Below are 21,403 nucleotides of genomic sequence, written 5' to 3' on the forward strand. Positions count from 1 at the left end.
AAATCAGGGTTCGATTCTCCTCGGTGGGTTCAGCAGATAGCCCGATGTGGCTTTGCTATGAAAAAACACACACGCCTATATTTATGCCCCCAGTGGCTCAGCGGTATGTCTGCGGACTTACAATGCTAAAAACCGGGTTTTGATACCCGTGGTGGGCAGAACACAGACAGCCCATTATGCAGCTTTGTGCTTTATTCACAACAACAACAATCTTATAGATATGTCTCAGATTAAAGATAAATTGTCTAGAAACTCGCTTATAAAGTAACGACAAGAAGCCTCATTTTGAAACTTCGCAAATTCATTTTATCGTTATTGTACTTGTCATTAAGGTTCAGTGAAATCATCTATCGTTAAACAGGTAATTATTTGAATACTGACCCGACAGTAAGCTGATCGAGCGTCAGATAAACTACTACACTAATTGTTTAGTTTTGAATAATTCAATCAATTTTTAAGTATTTCCTCTCTTAAATTTGAGTAATAAATTTAAAATCATATTGGTTGTGCAAATTAATAGGTTTTAACAACGTTACTAGGCTTGATTGTTTGTTTTTAAATTTCGCATAAAGCTCCACGAGGGCTATCTGCGCTAGCAGTCCCTAATTTTCCATTGTAAGACTAGAGGGAAGGCAGCTAGTCATCACCACCCACCGCCAACTCTTGGGCTATTCGTTTACCAACTAATAGTGGGATTGACAGTAACTATATAACGCCCCAACGGCAGAAAGGGTGTGTTTGGTGTCTTAAACATTTATCAACTATTTCTGATGAAAATTCAAAAGAGTCTTTATGAGGAAAAGCAACAGAGAAAATTACTGAAGTTAAAGTACAATCAACACTTCAAAGATTATCACAACGAACAGTATGTTGTTTCCGTTATTGGTTATACTATATGGATTTACTGCGGTGTAGCTGTTTTAATATCGATGATTAAGTTATACTTAGGAATACACATAACGTAAAGTGTTAAATCTGTATTTAAAAATTCCCGCCTATCTACTAAAATTGTAGAAATTTAGAGTGTATGAAACAACAATTCGCATGTGTACGTAAACACTGGTGTAGCAATTATATTGTTGTATAAGCTGAAATTTCAAGAAACCTCACACCTATAAATATAACTAACGCGACGCGCCAAGAGACAGTAAATAGTATTGGTTTGTTATAGTTGATGTAATATAAACCTCGAAAACTAATTGTGGTTGTCACAACGCTTATTAATCAGGAACTTTAGATATTTGACCAAGAACGTTTATAAATTTCGAACATTACAAACTATTTAACTTCAGCGGATTCACACCAGACATTAGTACACGTAGGTAGCTACTTCACTGTTACGTAAACTGAATCTTCATCAACTCAAAATTAATTCACTCATTGCGAACTCGCGATAAGATAAAGGAAACTCAATATTTAGAAAACTCAATATTGTATCTCAGTTTGCAAACTCTCTCTTTGTTAACCTGAAGATAATCTAGGAACGTTGAAACGTTGTTCAATGCTTTATTAGTAAAAGTGTTAATACCCATACCAATCGTTCTGAGATAGATTTCGTCAAGTCATCACGAAACACTCAATATTGTTATTAAATTTGTAAAACATTTGTACATAAATCATTATATGTAATAAACATTACTGTAAGTTGTATTGTTGTTTATATGTTAAAATAAAGTTGTATTTAATAAAAACTGTGCGCACAAATCTTCTTGGCAAGTATCCCAAGTTGAATACATATCGACATTTAATTACTAAATATAAGTTATGTAACTCGGTTTCAGACTATTCGAAATAATACGTTACATAATAAATTGGGGGCTCGTCCGAGATAGGTTGCAATACATAGCATGCTTTATCATAATGAACATAATATTGTACCATTAGTGGTTATTAGTTCGCCCGATTTAGACACATTATCACAGCGTTGCTTCCACTATATGGATCCTTATAAACACTTACATTGTAAGGAATACAGCCAGATGTGATTGCACTGTTTTCATTGCCTTATATCACTAGAAAAGAAATCTGTCGGATTCGAGATTTCGGAAGTAAATGACAAAATGTATTCCTGGTCAGTATCTTATAATCTCTCAGAATGATTTTATTCGAAAATTAAAAAATATCACATGACTCTAATAGACTTTGAATTAAACTATCAACCACATGCACCCAGAGGCAGGAAAATAAAGTCGTTTCACAAAATGTTACAGTTATAAGGACTAACTACACATAACTGTCCCTAAGTTGTTTTTCTCTCTCATAGATTAGAGGAAAGATTTTATCAACAGAACCAACAGCCAACTCTTAGGCTTTTCTTGACTGGTCGAATAATAGATCTTGACCATCATTTGTATACTGCACAGTGAGTGTACCTACTTACTGAAGTGCGGAGCACGTTTTTGCACTTATAGTCGTAAAATCATGGATACTCACTTTTTTTCTTTTTTTTTACAGTCCAGGTATGCTAACTTTTGGGCCGTCTCTGTCGCTGTTTAAACACGTAACTTGTAGTTAAATAAACTGAACAAGTTGAACTCTAACAGTAACACCTATAACACAGAAACAAGTCAAAATTTCTCCATTTGTATAGACAGTAGTCAATACTGTTATAATAAATATCTTAATGCTCTCTACAACGTAGAAGTCTCTCGCTGGTACAGCGGTAAGTCTTCAGATTTACAACACTCAAAGTAGCGGTTCGATTCCTCTCGGTCGGCTCAGCAGATAGCCCGATGTGGCTTTGCTATAAGAAAATACACACAAAATAGTATTAGGTAAGTTTTGAACTTTGTTATTTTGAGGATTTTGTTTTAGTTGAACAAGAGTGTCTACATTTCAAAGTTCATACAAAATATAACATAAAAACAAAATTTTTAAACGATTAAATCTCATAGTTTCAAGTAGACCGGTTACAAATTTCACCCAAAGTTTTTAAAAAGCTACAGGCCTACGAATTTGAGCCTCATAAAATTTGTTTATATTTTAAGAACAGATTTTTCATATATCAACTACGCAAATTTCGAAAATAATTATTCTTTACTATCGCGTATTGAGTTGTTACAAAACGGGAGGAATTAAAGATTTACTAAAACCAAACTATTATTACCACAAGGAATATTTTTCTTTTATGTTTAGGTTTAAAACGATCGACAAGTCGCGTTTCGACTGGAGAAATATATAATCAGTAGTTATCAGTATTTTAAGCATAACAAAATGTGACCCTTATTTAAATGTAAATATGAAGTTGTGATAAATCGGTACATGATGAAGTAAAGTAGATATCATTTTGAGATTCAGTGAACAGGAATTACCGTAGAACATAGAAAAATTAATATAATAAAAACATCAAAGGCACGTGTTATCGAAATAAAAGTAAAAACTTAGCTTATAATAAACAAACAAATAATAAGCAGAAAAGCTTAGTTAATTGTATATTACTAACTAGTTTCTAGCAAGGTATGGCTGGGTGGTTAAAGCATTCGACTCGTAATCCGAGGGTCACGGGTTCGAATCTCTGTCACACCAAACGTGCTCGCCCTGTCAGCCGTGGGCACATTATAATGTGACGATAGATCCCACTATTCGTTGGTAAAAAGTAGCCCAAGAGTTGGCAGTGGGTGGTGATGACTAGCTACCTTCCCTCTAGTCTTACACTGCTAAATCAAGGACGGCTAACGCAGATAGTCCTCGTGTAGCTTTGCGCGAAATTCAAAACAAACAAACAAACCAGTTTCTATCATCCGTTTTTGTAGAAAACTAACGTTCAAATATTTCAGTTAACAGTTTTTAATTCTTTGTTTCTATCTTCCTTGTCAGATTGTTATTTATTTTTATCTTTTTTGTTGCGTTTTTGTTTCTGTTCTTATTCTTGTTCCATATTCTTGTTTGTTTGTTTGTTTGAAGTTTTCATTTTTTAAAATTTTGAATACGTTAAATAACCCTTTGAAGTCTTTATTTTAGAATGTATATTACAATCTTTTAAATATAAGTAAATATCGTATCGATATGTTTTACACTTCATACAGCTGCCTTGTGCATGTACTTGAACTAGGTTTTCTCTATAACTTATGTGTTTATATTTTCGTATACGTGACGAGATCTGCACATCAAAAAGGGAGCATAAAAAACAAAAAGTAAATCTCTACTATAGCTTTAAACTGTGATTTTTTTCATATCTTTTATTTCCAGATATTTTGCGCAGAGTGTAAGAGAACTTCGTTATAACGCCACTCTTGAAGCTTTCTATGAACAAGCTAAGATTTTGATTTATGAGGTAAGGAAGTATTCAGTTAAAAAAACTTTAAATCTATATTTAATTGTTTCCAACTTAAACATTAATACTGTTGAAATAGAGCAGGATATTAGAACTTTTTGTGATGCGTAGGCTTAAAATATTAAAAATATTTTATATCACTAGCTTAACATGATTTTTAAAAATTATGATTTATATTGTCAATATGTTTCTCGTATACCTTTCACACTTAAATCGTGTGTGTGTGTTTACTTATAGTAAAGCAACATCGGGCTATCTGCTGTGTCCCCCGAGGGGAATTGAACCCCTGATTTTAGTGTTGTAAGTCCGTAGACGGGGAACTACTTCAGTCCTTTGCTATGAGAACATGAAACACACTCTATGGATAAATGAGTATACAGTAAATAGCCAACATAAACGGACAAATTAATTGCTGTTATTTACGAAAATGTTAATTAGCACATTTTATTATTTGAAAGCATTTAATGGTCTAGTATTATATGTTATACGATACTCCATACTATGTGTTAAACGTTTATATAACAAAAGTTGTAGCCTTGAGCGTGAAAGCCAAAGTTTTTTCAAGCTGCAAACCCTAAATGGGCCTGTTAAGATTTGTTTTAGAGGCCCAATAATATTTTTATAGACCCTCATGATGTGTAAAGTGTATAAAAGGTAAATATGCAATAATATTTATAGGTATTATATAACCAAAAAATCAACTACTGTATTATAATTGAGCTTCTTCCTCTGACGTCTCATTCCAGACTGTAGAAGGATTTTTACCTTTTATTTTATGCTGTTATAATGACATTGTGTGTGTATTGTTTGAGCTGTGTTTTCTTCATTATAAATGAACATATATCTTTTCTCCGAAAGGGGCCTTAAAGGGGCTGTGTCACCTATACAGCAGTGTCTGTCGGTCAGTTAGCAGAGACGAAAATTACGTCACGTAAGGGATGCTTAACGTTGTAATTTCTACTGTCGTGACGTCAGTAAAACGGGTACATATCATGAATCACGAGAAGAATAAAGCGCTACAATACAGCGTAAGCTTAAAAAGCGAAAATAAAAACTTTTTATTCTTAAGTTTTGTCTATTTTCTCGTGAAAGAGAACACGTTTGGGGACTTTACTCAAGTACATCTGGTAAGCATATTTGAAGACTTAGCAGTACCGCCACTAAAGTTTCCTTCTTGATTATTCAGCAGATAAGCTAGGATAATATATTTTTTTTTTCGCTCATCACCAAAGCTATATATTTTGATGAGAATGTGAAGTCCAGTCTGTCATTTGTGTTACCACTTGTCGCTGATCAGGATCAATCGCGCGGAATTCCAACTCTCATCAAGTTACTCGTGATGGAGCCCGGCATGGCCAGGTGGGTTAAGGCGTTCGACTCGTAATCTGAGGCTTCGAATCCCCGTCGTGCCAAACGTGCTAGCCCTTTCAGCCGTGGGGGTGTTATAATGTGACGGTCAATCGCACTATTCGTTGGTAAAAGAGTAGCCCAAGAGAGAGTTGACGGTGGGTGGTGATGACTAGCTGCCTTCCCTCTAGTCTTACACTGTTAAATTAGGGACGACTAGCGCAGATAGCCCTTGAGTAGCTTTGCGCAACATTCAAAACAAACAAAAAAATAAATACTCGTGATGAATGTGTATTGTGAATACATCACCTTAAATTTTGTAGTCCGGTAGAATAAATTAGTCGTGTTGATCGTGCATAAGACAAGTCGAACGCTTCGTACATAACTTGCAGACAACAAACACTATAAGAGGCCATTTTTTTTTTCAATTTGTTACTAGTCAGGATCAGTTCGGAGAGATAACATTTTCCGAAACTAGTTTAATTCAGAAGTGACAATTTGAATAATTGAATGGGTTTTATGTTTATTGTAACTTTGATAACAGAAGAATGTATGCTTTTAGCAACAATGTTTGCACATTAGAAATAAATTAGTGTTATTATTATGTCCAATCTGAGTACATTAACTTATACTATAATTTATATGTAAGTGTTGCCTACAGTTTCCATCACCATGTGGTAATTATATGAACTAATCAAATAACACCCCAAAACCACACGCACACCTCATGATATGACTTTTTCAAAGTTTTTTAAGGATTTTATACTCTCCATACACACAACTGTATTTGACGCCTCACTTGTTGCACATCCTGTATTTTCTGCTTTCCAAACGACATTCAGAATGAAGCAATTTTACGGTTTGCTAGAATGTTCTATACTGTACGCTATTGCATAGGATGTTTTCGATAAAGGCTGTGTTTGTTTTAGCTCAAGGCTACACATTGGACAAACCATCTCTGCTCCTGTCCACCGCGCATAATCGAACCCTGAATGTTACCATTGTAAATACGTAAAGATACTGTTGGCCCGCTGAGGAACTCAATAACATTTACGAATAGGATGTGCTCTATGTAAAATGTCGCGCTCGACTAAATTAAAAACATAAGATTAAAGAACGTGCAATACACGGGACAAGAGTTCACCATAAAGGTCTTCTGCGAAACTTTATTAAAATCATTGTTTATTGTCTCCACTGTATTGTTTATACGTGTAAGAACACTCAATATCAGTCTGATGTATTCGTTATACGTTTTTATTAGAATAATTATTAGAAGTCGCTTTATTATGATTATAAGCAGTACTTTTAATAAACTGTTAAGTAGCAGAAGATGATGCCTAATGACAGTCTTTTCGACGCTATTAGCGAAGTGTTTTTTTTATTGGCTGAAATACTGGCAGAACTGACTGTAATCTGTTTCATCTTTACATTACGTGCACAGTTTAATACGTTTTACGTGCTACAACCTCGTGGTTTGTTTGTAATAAAACATATTTAGCCTTCGTCAGTCAAAATTTAATTATGGAAAAACGTTTTGTTTCCCCGAAATTGTTTCATTAACCGAGAGAATAAGTGGAAGTTGTTTTAACCAATAATCGAGTGCTTTCCTTCGCTCTCTTCGTTATCAATTCATTTTTAGCTGACTTTATGCCACATTATCAGTAAATTATTGCCGTGAATCATGGTATGAGTCAGAACGTTTATTGAGATCGGTTTTCTTTCGTTTTGGAACTGTTCATTATGACAGTGTCCAAATATATATGGGTAGTCGCAACCCCCCTCCCTATATATGGGTAGTCGCAACCCCCTTCCCCATCAAGTGTTAAATTATAAATAAATCGTTTCAATACATTTAAAGAAAAAACAAAACAAAAACTTCGTGATATTTCACACCGTTGTTTCAATATTGAATTAGTTCAAGTAGTGCATGCGCTACAAACTGCGCGTGATGTTTAGTAGCAAAGTGTTATCTTGCTTTTCGGGTAGTACAGCAGTGAGCCCTTCACTTCTTTCTATGTGCTTGTTTACTAGTAAGAAACGTTTACAGTTTGCTTTGATATACAATGTAGGTAGAATGTCTGGGCACCCCCTCAAAGTAAAATACAGATAGTGTATATGCAAGAAGTTTGCCCCCCACCCTAGTGGAACAGCGATATGTCTGCGGACTCACAACGCTATAAGCCAGGTTTCGATACTCGTGGCGGGCAGAACACAGGTAGCCCATTCTATATCTTTGCGCTTAACTACAAACAAATGAAAGAGTTTATTGCCTTCTGACATAGTTACATATCTTATATACACAAACTAACAAAAGATTCCATTAATAATCCAAGTGTGTGTATGTCTGTCCTTCCTTTCATGACATAGGATGACATGTCTCCACGTGCGATGAAACATCCTCCCTAAGCGAAACTTTCAACAGTTTTTGTCAGTTGTTTCATATCATCCGTTTGCCACAATCATTATTAAAACGCTAAAACTAAACTGTTAACAGGAGCTATAAATAGGGGTGAGGCGCCGAGACTTTTTGCTCATCCTGTAGTTTAAAGTGAATAAGAATTTGTTTTTTTATCTTCATCTGTATCCTGTAGGTAATTTCTTTAGTATATTTTGTTCCTCTTGGCATACAAACATTTTGACTCGTTTTGAAAGCCTAAACAGTTACCTCAAAATTATTTGTCCTTCTGTAAAATATATTTCGCAATAGTGACATCGTCTGGGAGGACATTTTGAGGAACAATTGTTTTTTTTCTTCTTTTATTCGGAGAAACTATTGGGGATCAGAAATAGCTACTATTTTAATGTTGTAGAGTGGCATTCACAAATGTACAGAAAAACTTATTGTGTTAATTTTTTCCCGAATATTTTGAATATAAGAAATATTGGACTTTGAGATTTCCATGATGTTCAAGACCAAAGACAACTTTCTTTTGTCAGGATTGTCATACCTTTTTTTTACATAAAGAGGGAAATAAGTCGTGAATTAGTGGTGAGATGGGCAGAAAAATATAGCTTAGTCTCAACAACCAGCCCCGTTACCACCTTTCTTAACCCATAAAAACAACAACAAAAAACACGACCACGCTTTACGCTTTGGAGCACCATGGATGAGTTATAAGAGTAATGGTGAAACCTTATTGTTCGATTAGAGTAGCTCATGAGCTAGTGATGAGTATTGTTTATCAGCTGTCTTAAATTCCCTCTACTTATGAGTTCAAAATTATAAACGGATAACCTAGATAATCTCGAGTAGTTTTACGAGACATTTATAAAACAACAAATATATTTTTCTAACATTAAAATCACATGTATGGGAGCAAGAGAAACTTGTACGAAAATAAGCTGTTTATTACGCAGTTAAAATCGAAACCATATATTTAAGTCAATGGACGTCACGAGACTTGTAGCGATTTATCCTTGTATGTTGTTCCTAAAAAGGTTGGTGTTAACGTCAGCTAAACGTCGAACCTTGTGTGAATTTGTGTAGCACTTTTATTGAAAGTAATGCTCCCAATTTCAACAGTTTTCCACTGGAACAGATTGAAAAGGAAAGGAACACAAATACTTCCTAAGCCAGTAAAATAATTCTGATTAATCATTATGACACACTGAGTGTTAATAACTATGATGTTAAAAATTTATTGTTTGGTTACATTTGTGAAATTCATAACAAATAAAATAAACCCAGGATATGACCAAAAAATTACCATTTCTCATGTTTTGTCGACGTTGTGGAGACAATAAATTTTGACCTTAAGATGTCATTTCCTGATGTCAGGCATAGAATCTAGCTCCTATGAGAGAATGGACAATGATGATTTTTATTCCATAGTGCTGTAACAACGAATGCTGAATGCTTTCAGTCTGCAAACTTACTGACTGAATGCAGTGACTTGTACACGATAGTGTTAGTTCAATTATCTGTTTGTGTTTAAAATGAGAAAAAGCTGTAGGGAACGGCTGGTAATCCGAACCTCCGCCAAGATGTACTTTTTAAGTCTATCATTTAAGATTGAATTCATCTATTATGAACCAATAAAATGACTTTACTTATTCAATTTTAATTTGTATTACGAAAACCAAAAATCTCTATCTGTCCTTCGGAATGCTGGGAGGTCATCATAAAAACGATAGTAAAAATACTGAGAACGCATGGTGTGGAAGAAAGTTTATTTTATTTTACGATAAAATTAAATTCAAATCATTGTCTGCACTGTTGAACTTTCCTACATCGCCTTCCAGAGGGCGCTCCACAATGTGAAGTTTAAAGAGAATGTAATTACTTCTTTTCGTCACATGAGTTAAAAACTTTGGTGATATTGATATTGTATGGTTTCTAATCCAGAATTACAGGACATATCTGAACATTGGAACGTTCAGTGACAGGCAAATCTCGTTGTAGGTATCCCTTCGGTCAAAACTGTTATTAAACCATATCTCTGTCTCGTGCACACTCACATTGTGAATTGCCTATACGAACATTTTTTTTTATTCCAGCGTCACATTTTTGAAGAAGTTTCATTCCCTTGTTTAATAAAAGAAAGACGAATGAGTGCTATGATTAAATATTTTGACGGATTTTCCTTTATTTTAAATTTAACTAATGTAAATGCTGTACAACTAAAAATATTACTACAAACATCTTTGGAAATTTTAACTTGTATTGTTTTACTCTAAACCAAACCAAACAAAAAAACTAGCTGCGGTTGATCTGCCGCAAGGAATCGAACCCCGTGTTTTAAGACTATAAATTTGTAACCTTACTGCTGACCTACCACGGAAATCTTCAATAATTAACTACTTATAATTACGTGAGATTGGATAGCTATGTATTTTAAAACACTTTGATAGTTTTGTGTGCAATTATTGATAATACATTCAATTCCATAAGTCTCTCATCTCTTAATACAGAGATAAAAGGAAATCGAATTGAAAACATTGAAACTGGAAGTACGTTGCTTAAATTGGAAATATGTGAGTAAGGTTTAGGCAAGTGTCAGTCACAGTATCCCTAGTGGCTCAGCGTTAAGTCTGGGGCCCATAACGTTAAAAACCGGATATCGATTCCCCTGGTGGACACAGCACGCATAGCTCAATGTGTAGTTTTGAGCTTAACAATAAACAGTTATAAACTTCATGTTTTATCTCTTTTAGATCGGTATGTAAAAAAACAAAACAAACTGTTCTATTGAGCATAGCTTATGTAGCATTCTCGTCATAACACAATTATTATCGTGTTTACCCTACAGTGTCATCACACTAACTGTAGCTAGTAATTTGATATTTAATATCTTGGGTTGAAAGAGTGCTTGTCGTGGATAACTTCACTAGATTTGGGTTTCTTATTTTATTTTACGAGGCAAGATAATTGTGCTTCAGTTCCTAGTACTGTTTACTCCAGATACAGTGAAAATTAATAAATTAAAGTATATTAACCCCGTTGTTGTATTTATCAAATGAAAATGTTTGCGTTTTGTCGTTCGTTTAACATAAACGGATTGTAATTTCATTTGGACTACGTGAAAAGGCTGCAAAACTACAGTTTTCGTTTTGCATTCAAATGCCTCGTTAGTCACTCTTCTGTATATTTTATATCTGCTGTAGTTAAACACAACCATGGTATCTTTGAGCCGTTTTTTTGTGTGTGCAGGAAATAAACCCCCACTCTTAATAAAACTTCCTGCCCACTACAGTCCTATCCCTTCCGGAATCTGAAAGATTTGTTCTTGCGCTGGGATAACTAATGAGGAAACGTAATATGCTCCTAATCGATATATTTCTTTTAGAACTTACTCCGAAGGGTTGGTCACGCGATTTGATTAGCATTGATTCCCGCGTCTCTGCGACATCTGGAATGGTACTTCACGTGCATTCTGCCGGTTCCACGCGCGCTTTTTAACTAACACCACACGCGCCTCGTGACAAATCCGTGTTCATGAATGTACGAGAACCTTGCAAGGTTTGCAAGATACATTTTTTCTTTCATTTAATTCGGAACACTGAAAAATGATTTTATTATGTTAACTATACTATTCGGCTAAAACTTAGACTATCCAATATTCAAACGACTTAGAAATTGAGATGGGGAAAAAGAATAGTCTTTTAAAATTAATTGACATTTAATTACTAAAGTATAGAGCACATTATACCATCTAAACTTCATCATAAACTAAACCAAGACAGATTTGTTTCAAATATTATACATTTATTTAGTTAGAACATTTCACTCAATAGTTGTTAATATATAATTCCTCGCAATTTTCTTTTTGAAGTTGACCGTGTATGGAACTTAGATTGTTACAATGTAAAATGATATTATATCTATATAAATACCATATAATACAACAAGCAGTTAAAGGTATTTATAAATGATCTTAACCTCAACCTACTAACCAAAAAAGGCTTTCACCAGTTTCAACGATTAAATTAAAATGGGGAAAATGACAACAAGTATAGTCACGTGCACATGTCCTGTTTCATATTAGGAATACGTGACTAGTACACTAGTAACTATTGTGTTGTGATAAGTGTTTTCACTATAGTATTATAATTGTGTTGACGTCATTCTAGCCCATAATCGGCTTAGTTTGGAGTGGACTGCTCATTAAGTGCCCGTGTAGATCTTACTTGTGTATATGTTATAGAGGGCGATAAAATAATACACAAATTCCGATAATCACTTATGTTCCAGTTTATTTTTACTTTTGTTATATTTCCAACTTAGTCCTTAGTCTGAAAAAGGCTATTCAGTCTGAGTGATTTTTATTGCAGGTATTAAACCTTTTGCTTTTTAATGCTTTGCTAGCTTTCTGCGTTCATATACCCTGACGGTAATAAAGAACATTTTTTGTCTGTGGTTGTTTTAATGACAGACTCTTTTCTGATGATCTAAGTCATTGCAATATTTAGGGTTTAAAATAAAAATTATTGTTGTGTATCACCCTTAAATAAGGGTTATATAGTTTTGTAGTCCTTCGCCTTCAGAGATGTAAGAAAACGAAAAAAACTTTTAACAAAAATGAAGAAAAAAGTTTAATATTTCCTTGTTATTACGCTATAGTGTTTTTAACTATTAATTAAATATAATGTTAATTTAGAGTCGATTGTTGTGAATACATATTGTTTATTTTGTAAATTCGTGCATACAATACGCATACAGTATTTGCGTTAACCGTTCCTAATTTTGAACTAATAGGTTAAAGGAAAGGCAGTTAGTCAACAACACCCACTTTCAACCTCATGGGTTATTCTAATAGAATATTGGAAAATTGTATTTACTGTTATAAGGCACAAACTGCCCCAAAGTGTAGAGCCCGTTCTTACAGAGATGAAACGCAAGTCAGAAATCTTCCGATTAACATTCCAACACGCTAACCAATAGGCCACACCCGACTTCTACCTGTATTGGAATCAGAAGAACCACAGAGCGTTGACATTAACCTCAACACATGAATGTAATGCCATTAAACAAATTTTAACGCATCAACACCATATTCATTAATCTCTTTATTAAAAAAAACCGTGGGGGCTCAATTGTAATTCTCAGGGCTTATAACGATAAAATTCGGATTTAGATACACACGACGGGCAAAACACGTTAAATATTTTGGAGCATTGTGCTTAATAACAATTAAATTTTTTGTTAGTTATCCTCAGTTCTTTGACGTTACTATACAAACTATTTTGAGTAAAATAGAAAACATATATTTAGTAGATCTTTGTTGCATTCACTGAATCCCAAATGATGGCTAATATATTTGTGCTGTTTCAGTCTTTTAACAACTTGTTTAATAGATGTAAGTGAAACATGATAGTACCTTGTTTCGATATCTGTTTAAATAGTGCGATCAATATGATGGAAGCACCTTTAATCTGGAGAGACACAACTTTTCAAAGGTACCTTTCACATTTTTATTTTTACTGATGTGTTAAAAGGAAATGCTATTTTAAGTCAGTAAGAATGCTGGTAGCCACAGCCTTACATGTGTAGTCTCTACATACGGATTACTAACCTTTTCACTTTTAATGTTATAGCTTTCATATTTTCAAAAATAGGCACTTTACTACTTTTCAAAAAAGTGGGGGCATGTGTCCTCTATCCTTTCCTTCCCGTTCCGCCGCACATGAGTATAATGGAATGTTCCTTATTACTAAATTATGATAGGGAAAAGAGAACGTAATATAAGTAAAGAGCAAGATATGCTCTTGTAAGTGTGTTTGTTTGTTTTTGAATTTCGCGCAAAGCTATACGAGGGCTATCTGCGCTAGCCGTCCCTAATTTAGCAGTGTAAGACTAGAGGGAAGGCACCTAGTTATCATCATCCACCGCCAACTCTTGGGCTACTCTTTTTACCAACGAATAGTGGGATTTACCCTAATATTATTACGCCTTCACGGCTGAAAGGGTGAGCATGTTTGTGCAACAGGGATTCGAACCCGTGACCCTCAAGTTACGAGTCGAACGCCTTAACCCACCTGGCCATGCCGGGGCACTACTGTAAGTAGAAAACCAGTTATCCAATCAAACAGTATGTTTGTTTCTACTACAGGCAGAGAATTAACGTTATATATATATGCGTAAAATGGCTACTAGACAAACAGGGTGTTATATTATAGACAATGCTTTAAAGTACAGCATACATATCAGATATTGGATGGCTTATATTTCCTAATCCTAATGAGTTAATAATAATTTGTTACATGTTAAGTTTTCGCTAATGTCACATCAAATCAGCCATATATTCAGTTGTTAAAATGTTATTTCAAAACCTCAAAATGTGTCAATGTTCATTTACAATTTCACATCTGGCCAAAGCTATCAAACGTGTATTTCATTGATCGTGAGTGTCACCTCAAGTAATTTAAATTTTCGCGAGTTTCGCTTCAAAGCTGCAAATTGAAACCAATTGTAAATTGTTGCTGTTTTAAGTTTATATTTTATATTTCACAGTAAAGTTTTTAATCTCGTGTGGCTTTCAAAAAATGATAATTTTGGTAGTTTGGGCTCAAAACTAAAAAAATAGTAAGCGGGTTTCTGCCGGTCTATAGAATGGTTAAATATATTCGATGTTGTTCGCAGATAGGTTTATGTGCATTAAGAAACATTAAGTACTGCGTGCTTTCGTGTCTTACAGGTCATTAATTGTAAATTTAAGAATAAAATAATTATAATATCTTAGAGTTGTTTCTACGTAGCAGTTCGTTCCCGTAAAAAAACAACAACATATATTAATTATTGTGGAATGGCTTTCCGTTTTGTTACATGAAAAGCTCGTTATTGTACACGTAATAACAGGTTATTAACTTCAGAGTGATGGTGCTATAGCTTTCTTAGATTGTAGATCAGTCATTCTATATGCAAAAATACGCTATGAATTACTGAGCGTTGGCGTTGTTCTTTGTTTTATTATAAGGTTATCATTATGCTCGTAAGAATACAGAAGGTTAAGTATCTTATATTCAGTAATTTGTTAATATGCATAACATCAAGTTAAATGACAACTACAGCCGATATAAAACTTGCGGTAGAAGAGAATATATACGATATATATATATGATATATTTAGACATTATTTGACGTTTTGTAAGTAGTACGATACTGCAGTAGATTAATTGTTTTTGGGAAGAGTATACAGCAATCCTCTCCAATGTAAAATATTTAAGCATGTGCTCATATCCAAGATGAAAAAAAATCTAAGGTTGGGATATTCATGGATTAATGGTATTGTAAAATAAAGGAATATGAATCAAACTGAAATACAAGGACCATGCATAAAAACGTCTGCAATGAGTTGTACCCCAGACGTGGGAAACAAATTACAGCGTCTTGTAATAGATGAATGTTTGATCACAAAGATCACTGATAAAAGCGTGTCTACATATCCCATACAACAGTATACAAAATAAGAAAGAACGGAAGCTGCTTTTATTACATATCAGTTCAACCGTCACAAACTTCAAGCACCTGCATAATGAAAGAGGTTTACATATTGTTCCATACGAAGACACACACTGCTGGCCAAAATCTTAAGGCCAATGAACATAAAGAAAAAAATATGCATTTTGCGTCGTTAGACTCAACCACTTATTTGAGTAGAGCTTTGAAATCTGAAAATAAGAAAAGGGAAAATAATAAAAAAACTTTTTTAGCATTTAATAAGAAAAATGTGAACATTATGAAATTTAATCATTTGTGTTCAAGCATTAGCGTTGTCAATATCTCACACTGACATCTCCTGTGTTACATTGGGTAAAAACATGGCAAAGGCTAAAAAGTTGACAGAGTTTGAATGTGGCAGAATTGTCGAGCTGCAAAAGCAAGGTCTCTCTCAACATGCCATCGCTGGTTACATTGGGCGTAGTAAAACTGATGTTGCAAATTTCATTAAAGACCCTGAGGGATACGGAACGTGAATTTCAAGTGGTCGACCCAAGAAAATTTCGCCGGTTTGAGCAGGAGGATTCGACGGATTATCCGGCAAGACACCAGCCGATCGTCGAACCAGATTAAGGCCCTTACGGATGCTGAATGCAGCACAAGAACAATAAGACGGCATCTACAAGAAAAAGGCTTTAAAAACCGTTAACGTCTTCAAAGGCCACGCCTCCTTCCACACCACGAAACAGTTCGGTTAAACTTTGCTGAAAAGTACCAAATATGGGACGTAGAAAAGTGGACAAAGGTTTTGTTCTCTGATGAGAAAGAAATTAACCTGGATTGTCGAGATGGCTTCCAACGTTACTGGCACAATAAGCACATCCCACAAGAGACATTTTCTACACAACACAGTGGAGGAGGCTTCACCACGATCTAGGGTACTTTCTCTTTCCATGGAACAATGGAGCTTCAGGTTATACAGGGGCGTCAAACAGCAGCTGGCTACATTGGCATGTTGGAGAGAGCATCCTTATTGACTGAAGGCCCTCGCTTGTGCGGAAATGACTGGATCTTTCAGCAGGACAACACTGCAATCCACAATGCCCGCAGAACAAAAAACTTTTTCATGGCAAATAACATAATTCTTTTGGACCATCCAGCGTGTTCGCCCGAAATGAACCCCATTGAAAATGTTTAGGGGTGGATGGCAAGGGAAGTTTATAGAAATGGAAGTCAATTCCAAACAGTGCATGATCTTCGTGAAGCCATCTTCACCATTTGGAATAACATTCCAGCCAGCCTTCTGCAAACGCTTATATCGACCATGCCAAAGCGAATGTTTGTTTGAAGTTATTCGCAATGACGGCCGTGCAACTCACTACTGAGACCTCTTGTTGGGCATTTCCTACCCTGTTTAGGACTTCTTTTTGGTATGGTCTTAAACTTTTGACCAGTTAGTATTTAGGCTAATTTCATAGTGTTAACATTTTCCCTATTAAATTCTAAAAATGTATTTTATTTGTATTTTTCCTTTTCTTATTTTCATCTTTCGAAGCTCTACTCAAATAAGTGACTGAGTCTAACAAAACAAAATGCATATATTTCTCTATGTTCTTTGGCTTTAAGATTTTGGCCAGCGGTGTATGTCATGTGGACGTATACAGCGTCTATGAATTTTTGTGCAATTGGATTGTTGAAACAGATATTGGGTAACTGGCGTCTTTGTATACGATGAGTTTTAGGAAGACAGCCGAAAGGAGCGATGTGCTTTGGACAGGACCGAGCCATTTAGAATACAAAATGCAATGCGGAGCGAATGTCAAGATGAACAGATATCAGACAACATATGACTGGTCTTGGCGACATGAGCTGTAACGATGTTGTTAGTTTCCATATCGTTTTAATATAGTGAACTAGACCTTTGAAATATATTAACAGTTTACAGTGATTTTGTTATATTACTTTTCAAATTGGTCATTTTATATGTAAAAATCGGTTAATTAACGTGTCGGTCGGTGATATGCTTTCTTACATTGCAAGTTAATTATTCAACATTTTAGAATATCTTAATAACCACGTAGTAGTGTTGAGGGGCCCGGCATGTCCAGGTGGGTTAAGACGTTCGACTCGTAATCTGGGGGTCGCGGGTTCGAATCTCCGTCGCACCAAACATGCTCGCCCTTTCAACCGTGGGGGCGTTATAATGTGATGGTCAATCCCACTATTCGTTGGCGGTGGGTGGTGATGACTAGCTGCCTTCCTTCTAGTCTTATACTGCTAAATTAGGGACGACTAGTGTTGATAGCCCTCGTGTGGCTTTGCGCGAAATTCAAAACAAACCAAACCAAAACAAACAGTAGTGTTGGGTTTTGCTACCTTGTAGGGTAGTTTCTGAGAGAAGTTGTAATAAATACGAACTTTCTAGCAGATTGTTAAAAATTTCATGAAACTATACTGATAAATAACAGTTATCTGTGATTTAGTTTTTAGGAACTTTATTGATATTTTCCAACGATATAGTTTTCTGTTGAGGCCTTCGTTTAGATAATTTAGACTCTAGTGAAAAAGAAGGGCGAAGATGAAGTAAGTAGAATGCATGCGGTAAAATATACATTTAAATTGTTTTTCCGTCATAGAACTGTGTTATACTAAACCTGCTATAGCAATACGACATGATTCCAGGTCTTGTACGTCAGTACAACATGGTACCAGATTTTCTAATACATTATTAGTTAGAGGAATTAAATATTAATTTCAAGAAAAAAAAATCATTAGTTTTGTTCAGTCACATGAAAAGAGAAGGGAATATCTTAATACTTATTTCTAATGCTAGAAAAGTCACTGTTTTAAAAGAATTTTTTAAACTGAACATAATGCATGCATGATTAAGTTGGTTTATTTGGAACTGAGTTTCTTAGGATGTTTTATTGACAGTATAGATGTATTAAATTGTCTCAATAACAATTCCAAGGGCATGTCATTCTATACCAGCACTCAGTCCAGAAAAAAAACAACAGCAAACAAACTATTAGTCACAAAACATACTGAGATGGTGTCAGTCAGTATTGACACCACATTAGTCAATTGTTCTATTTAACATATATACAGTATTCATTAGAAATTGTGCAAATAACCAGCACTTTCCTGTAGAGTAATTCCAAAAACTAGTGCAACGTTTAAGGTCCTTAAAACCACTCTAAAACCATACATGTAGACATCCAAGGTTAAATGTGGCAATATTAATTTCAAGTGAATGTTAACGGACCTAGCGTGGCTCATCAAACTGTTTATTAAAATAATTAACGTTTAAACGTTTTCCAGCAAGCATACTGTGTGGGCGGGAATAGAGGTAGATAAAATTGCGTATTTCATGTCAAAAACACAAAATGTGGTACATTTGTATTTTAACGCCGAACATTTTGAATTTAAAAATACTTAATTGAAACTAATATCAGATAAAATATTTGTTAATCGGTAACTAACTTCTATGTTCGAACAATTTCCCTGAAGTGGAACAAGTTATCTTAAATATATGTAGTTTCCAGATAAAAAGTGGAAACTTTCATATTGTAATTTGTTTCGTTCTTAAATTTACTAGAGGTCCCCCTCAGTGGCACAGCAGACTTTCTGCGGACTCAGAACGCTAAAAACCACGTTTTGATACACGTGATGGGCAGAACACAGATAGTTCTTTGTGTAGCTTTGTGATTAATTTTTAACAACAACAACAAATTTACTAGAACGTATTTTTGGTAGACTTGTACTCCTCGCTTTCTTTAGGTTTATACTTGCTATTTTTAAGTCGTGCACGCCGCCCCACTCTTATTTTACTATTTGTTTTTTATGTTATGTTCATTATAGCTTGATTAAATTGTAAGAATGACTTTTACTCCAAGAACGGATTGACATTGTGGTGATTTATGCCAAAGAAGGCAATTCGCAAAAGATTGCAGCAAGTTTTTCACGAACGTCATTCTGAACGACCACAGCCACATCACAGCAACATTTAAGAATTATGAGATTTCTTCAAAGCGGTTGAGCGATCTCATTTGGAAAGACCACGAACTGTTACTGATGATACTTAATACGATCTAGTAGTGTTGTAAAATTATGACCAGTTCACCGCAAACTACCCGACAAAGTGGGCGTGTCACACGTGAATGTGGCCACAATTTTGAAGATGAATAAGTTACACTCATTCAAATTGGAACTTCAAGAACTTTGAAATGGCGATCTAAACAGATTAGTCGAATTTTGTGAAAGGCTCATGACGATAGTTGAAAACGACGACGAGCTGGCGGAATGCATTTGTTTCTCTGACGAATCATCCTTCATTTTAAATGGAGAAATGAAGTGACATAGCTGTCCCTATTGAATACAGAAAAACAGGCACATGATGAGAACGGGTCAAACCTAATATACCCAAAGTATTGGCTCGAAGTGTTTACAGACGCTTCAAGATGAAACTGGCGATGATGAAAATAAGACGATGCTCTTATTTTATTACAGAAGGGAGCTACAGGATTAACGTTCCCTAATCGATGGATTAGTTGGTACTTTCTTTACGAATAGTCGCCGCGTTCTCCAGTCCTCACCCGGCTCAACTTCTTGTGGGGATTTCTAAAAACATGCGTCATTAGCACACCATCAAATAAAACAAAAGAAATAACATGGTTGAAGAATAAGCGAATATTACAATTGATGAGCCAAGAAACGCTACAGACCCGACATGTCCAGGTGGTTGCGGCACTCGTCTCGTAATTAGAGGTACGCGGGTTCGAATCCTGCGTACACCAAACATGATTGCCCTTTCAGTCGTGGAAGCGTTATACTGAAGGTCAGTCCCACTATTCGTTGGTTAAAGAGTAGCCCAAGAGTTTGCGGTGGGTGGTGATGACTAGCTGCCTTCCCTCTAGTACACTGCAAAACTAGGGACGGGTAGCACAGATAGTTCTCGTGTAGCTTTCCGCGAAATTTAAAAACAAAACCGAACAAACAAGAAACGCTACACTGCAAAACTAGGAACGGCTAGCACAGATAGTTCTCGTGTAGCTTTCCGCGAAATTTAAAAACAAAACCGAACAAACAAGAAACGCTACACTGCAAAACTAGGGACGGCTAGCACAGATAGTTCTCGTGTAGCTTTCCGCGAAATTTAAAAACAAAACCGAACAAACAAGAAACGCTACACTGCAAAACTAGGGACGGCTAGCACAGATAGTTCTCGTGTAGCTTTCCGCGAAATTTAAAAACAAAACCGAACAAACAAGAAACGCTACACTGTCGATTCGCATACTGTCTTGAGGCTAATTGATCCTATTTCAAGCAGTTGTTATAAACAGACAAGTTAACATGTAGAACTGTGTCAAAAGTTTACGTAATACTGTAAAATAAATAACTTAGAGGAAATAGAGCAAAATATACTATAAAACCACCAATAGGTCTTGCATGTATTTGACTTTTTTTAAAGAAATGTGGCGATGAACTTCGTTTCGTTTTTTCATATAATATGATTGTTATTTTATATATTTGTCTATGCTTTTAAAACCAGTTTAATTATCATAAACACACAATACTGTTTCCAGTATCGACACTCGCGGAATATAATTAAAGTGATAACCAGAACCATGAGAAGTTTAACCAGAATGAAACTGACATTCTGAACGGATAATCAGCTCATGTTGAAGCACATTCTCAACTTGAACTTCACGTTTTCAAGGATGTCACACACGTACGGGAGTGTTGAAGGACTCACTTATCTATCTTGAACTTGAATAGAACCGTATTACTCAGCATAAAGTGAAACCTTATATGCGTATCAGAAAATTATGAAACATATGTATGAAAATTAGTATGTAATTACTAAGTAATTTCTAATTATGATTAATTACATGCAGCTATAACAT

The 21,403-nt window shown here is 35.1% G+C and overlaps 1 protein-coding gene across 19 annotated transcripts in view; it reads left to right on the forward strand.

Moving 5' to 3' along the window:
• The window catches only part of LOC143250620 (uncharacterized), a 112,030-nt gene that overhangs the window by 37,852 nt on the left and 52,775 nt on the right, over window positions 1–21,403 (forward strand). For 17 of the 19 annotated variants that reach the window (XM_076501453.1, XM_076501455.1, XM_076501456.1 and 14 more), the window contains one exon: window positions 4,189–4,273. In XM_076501453.1, the coding sequence (XP_076357568.1) occupies window positions 4,189–4,273 (85 nt within the window). Of the gene's footprint in view, window positions 1–2,641; window positions 2,775–4,188; window positions 4,274–21,403 lie in introns of those variants that run through there. The other 2 variants (XM_076501466.1, XM_076501469.1) reach the window with 1 other exon arrangement.

This window comes from Tachypleus tridentatus, chromosome 5 (assembly GCF_004210375.1).
Source record: "Tachypleus tridentatus isolate NWPU-2018 chromosome 5, ASM421037v1, whole genome shotgun sequence".
Lineage (NCBI taxonomy): Eukaryota > Metazoa > Arthropoda > Merostomata > Xiphosura > Limulidae > Tachypleus > Tachypleus tridentatus.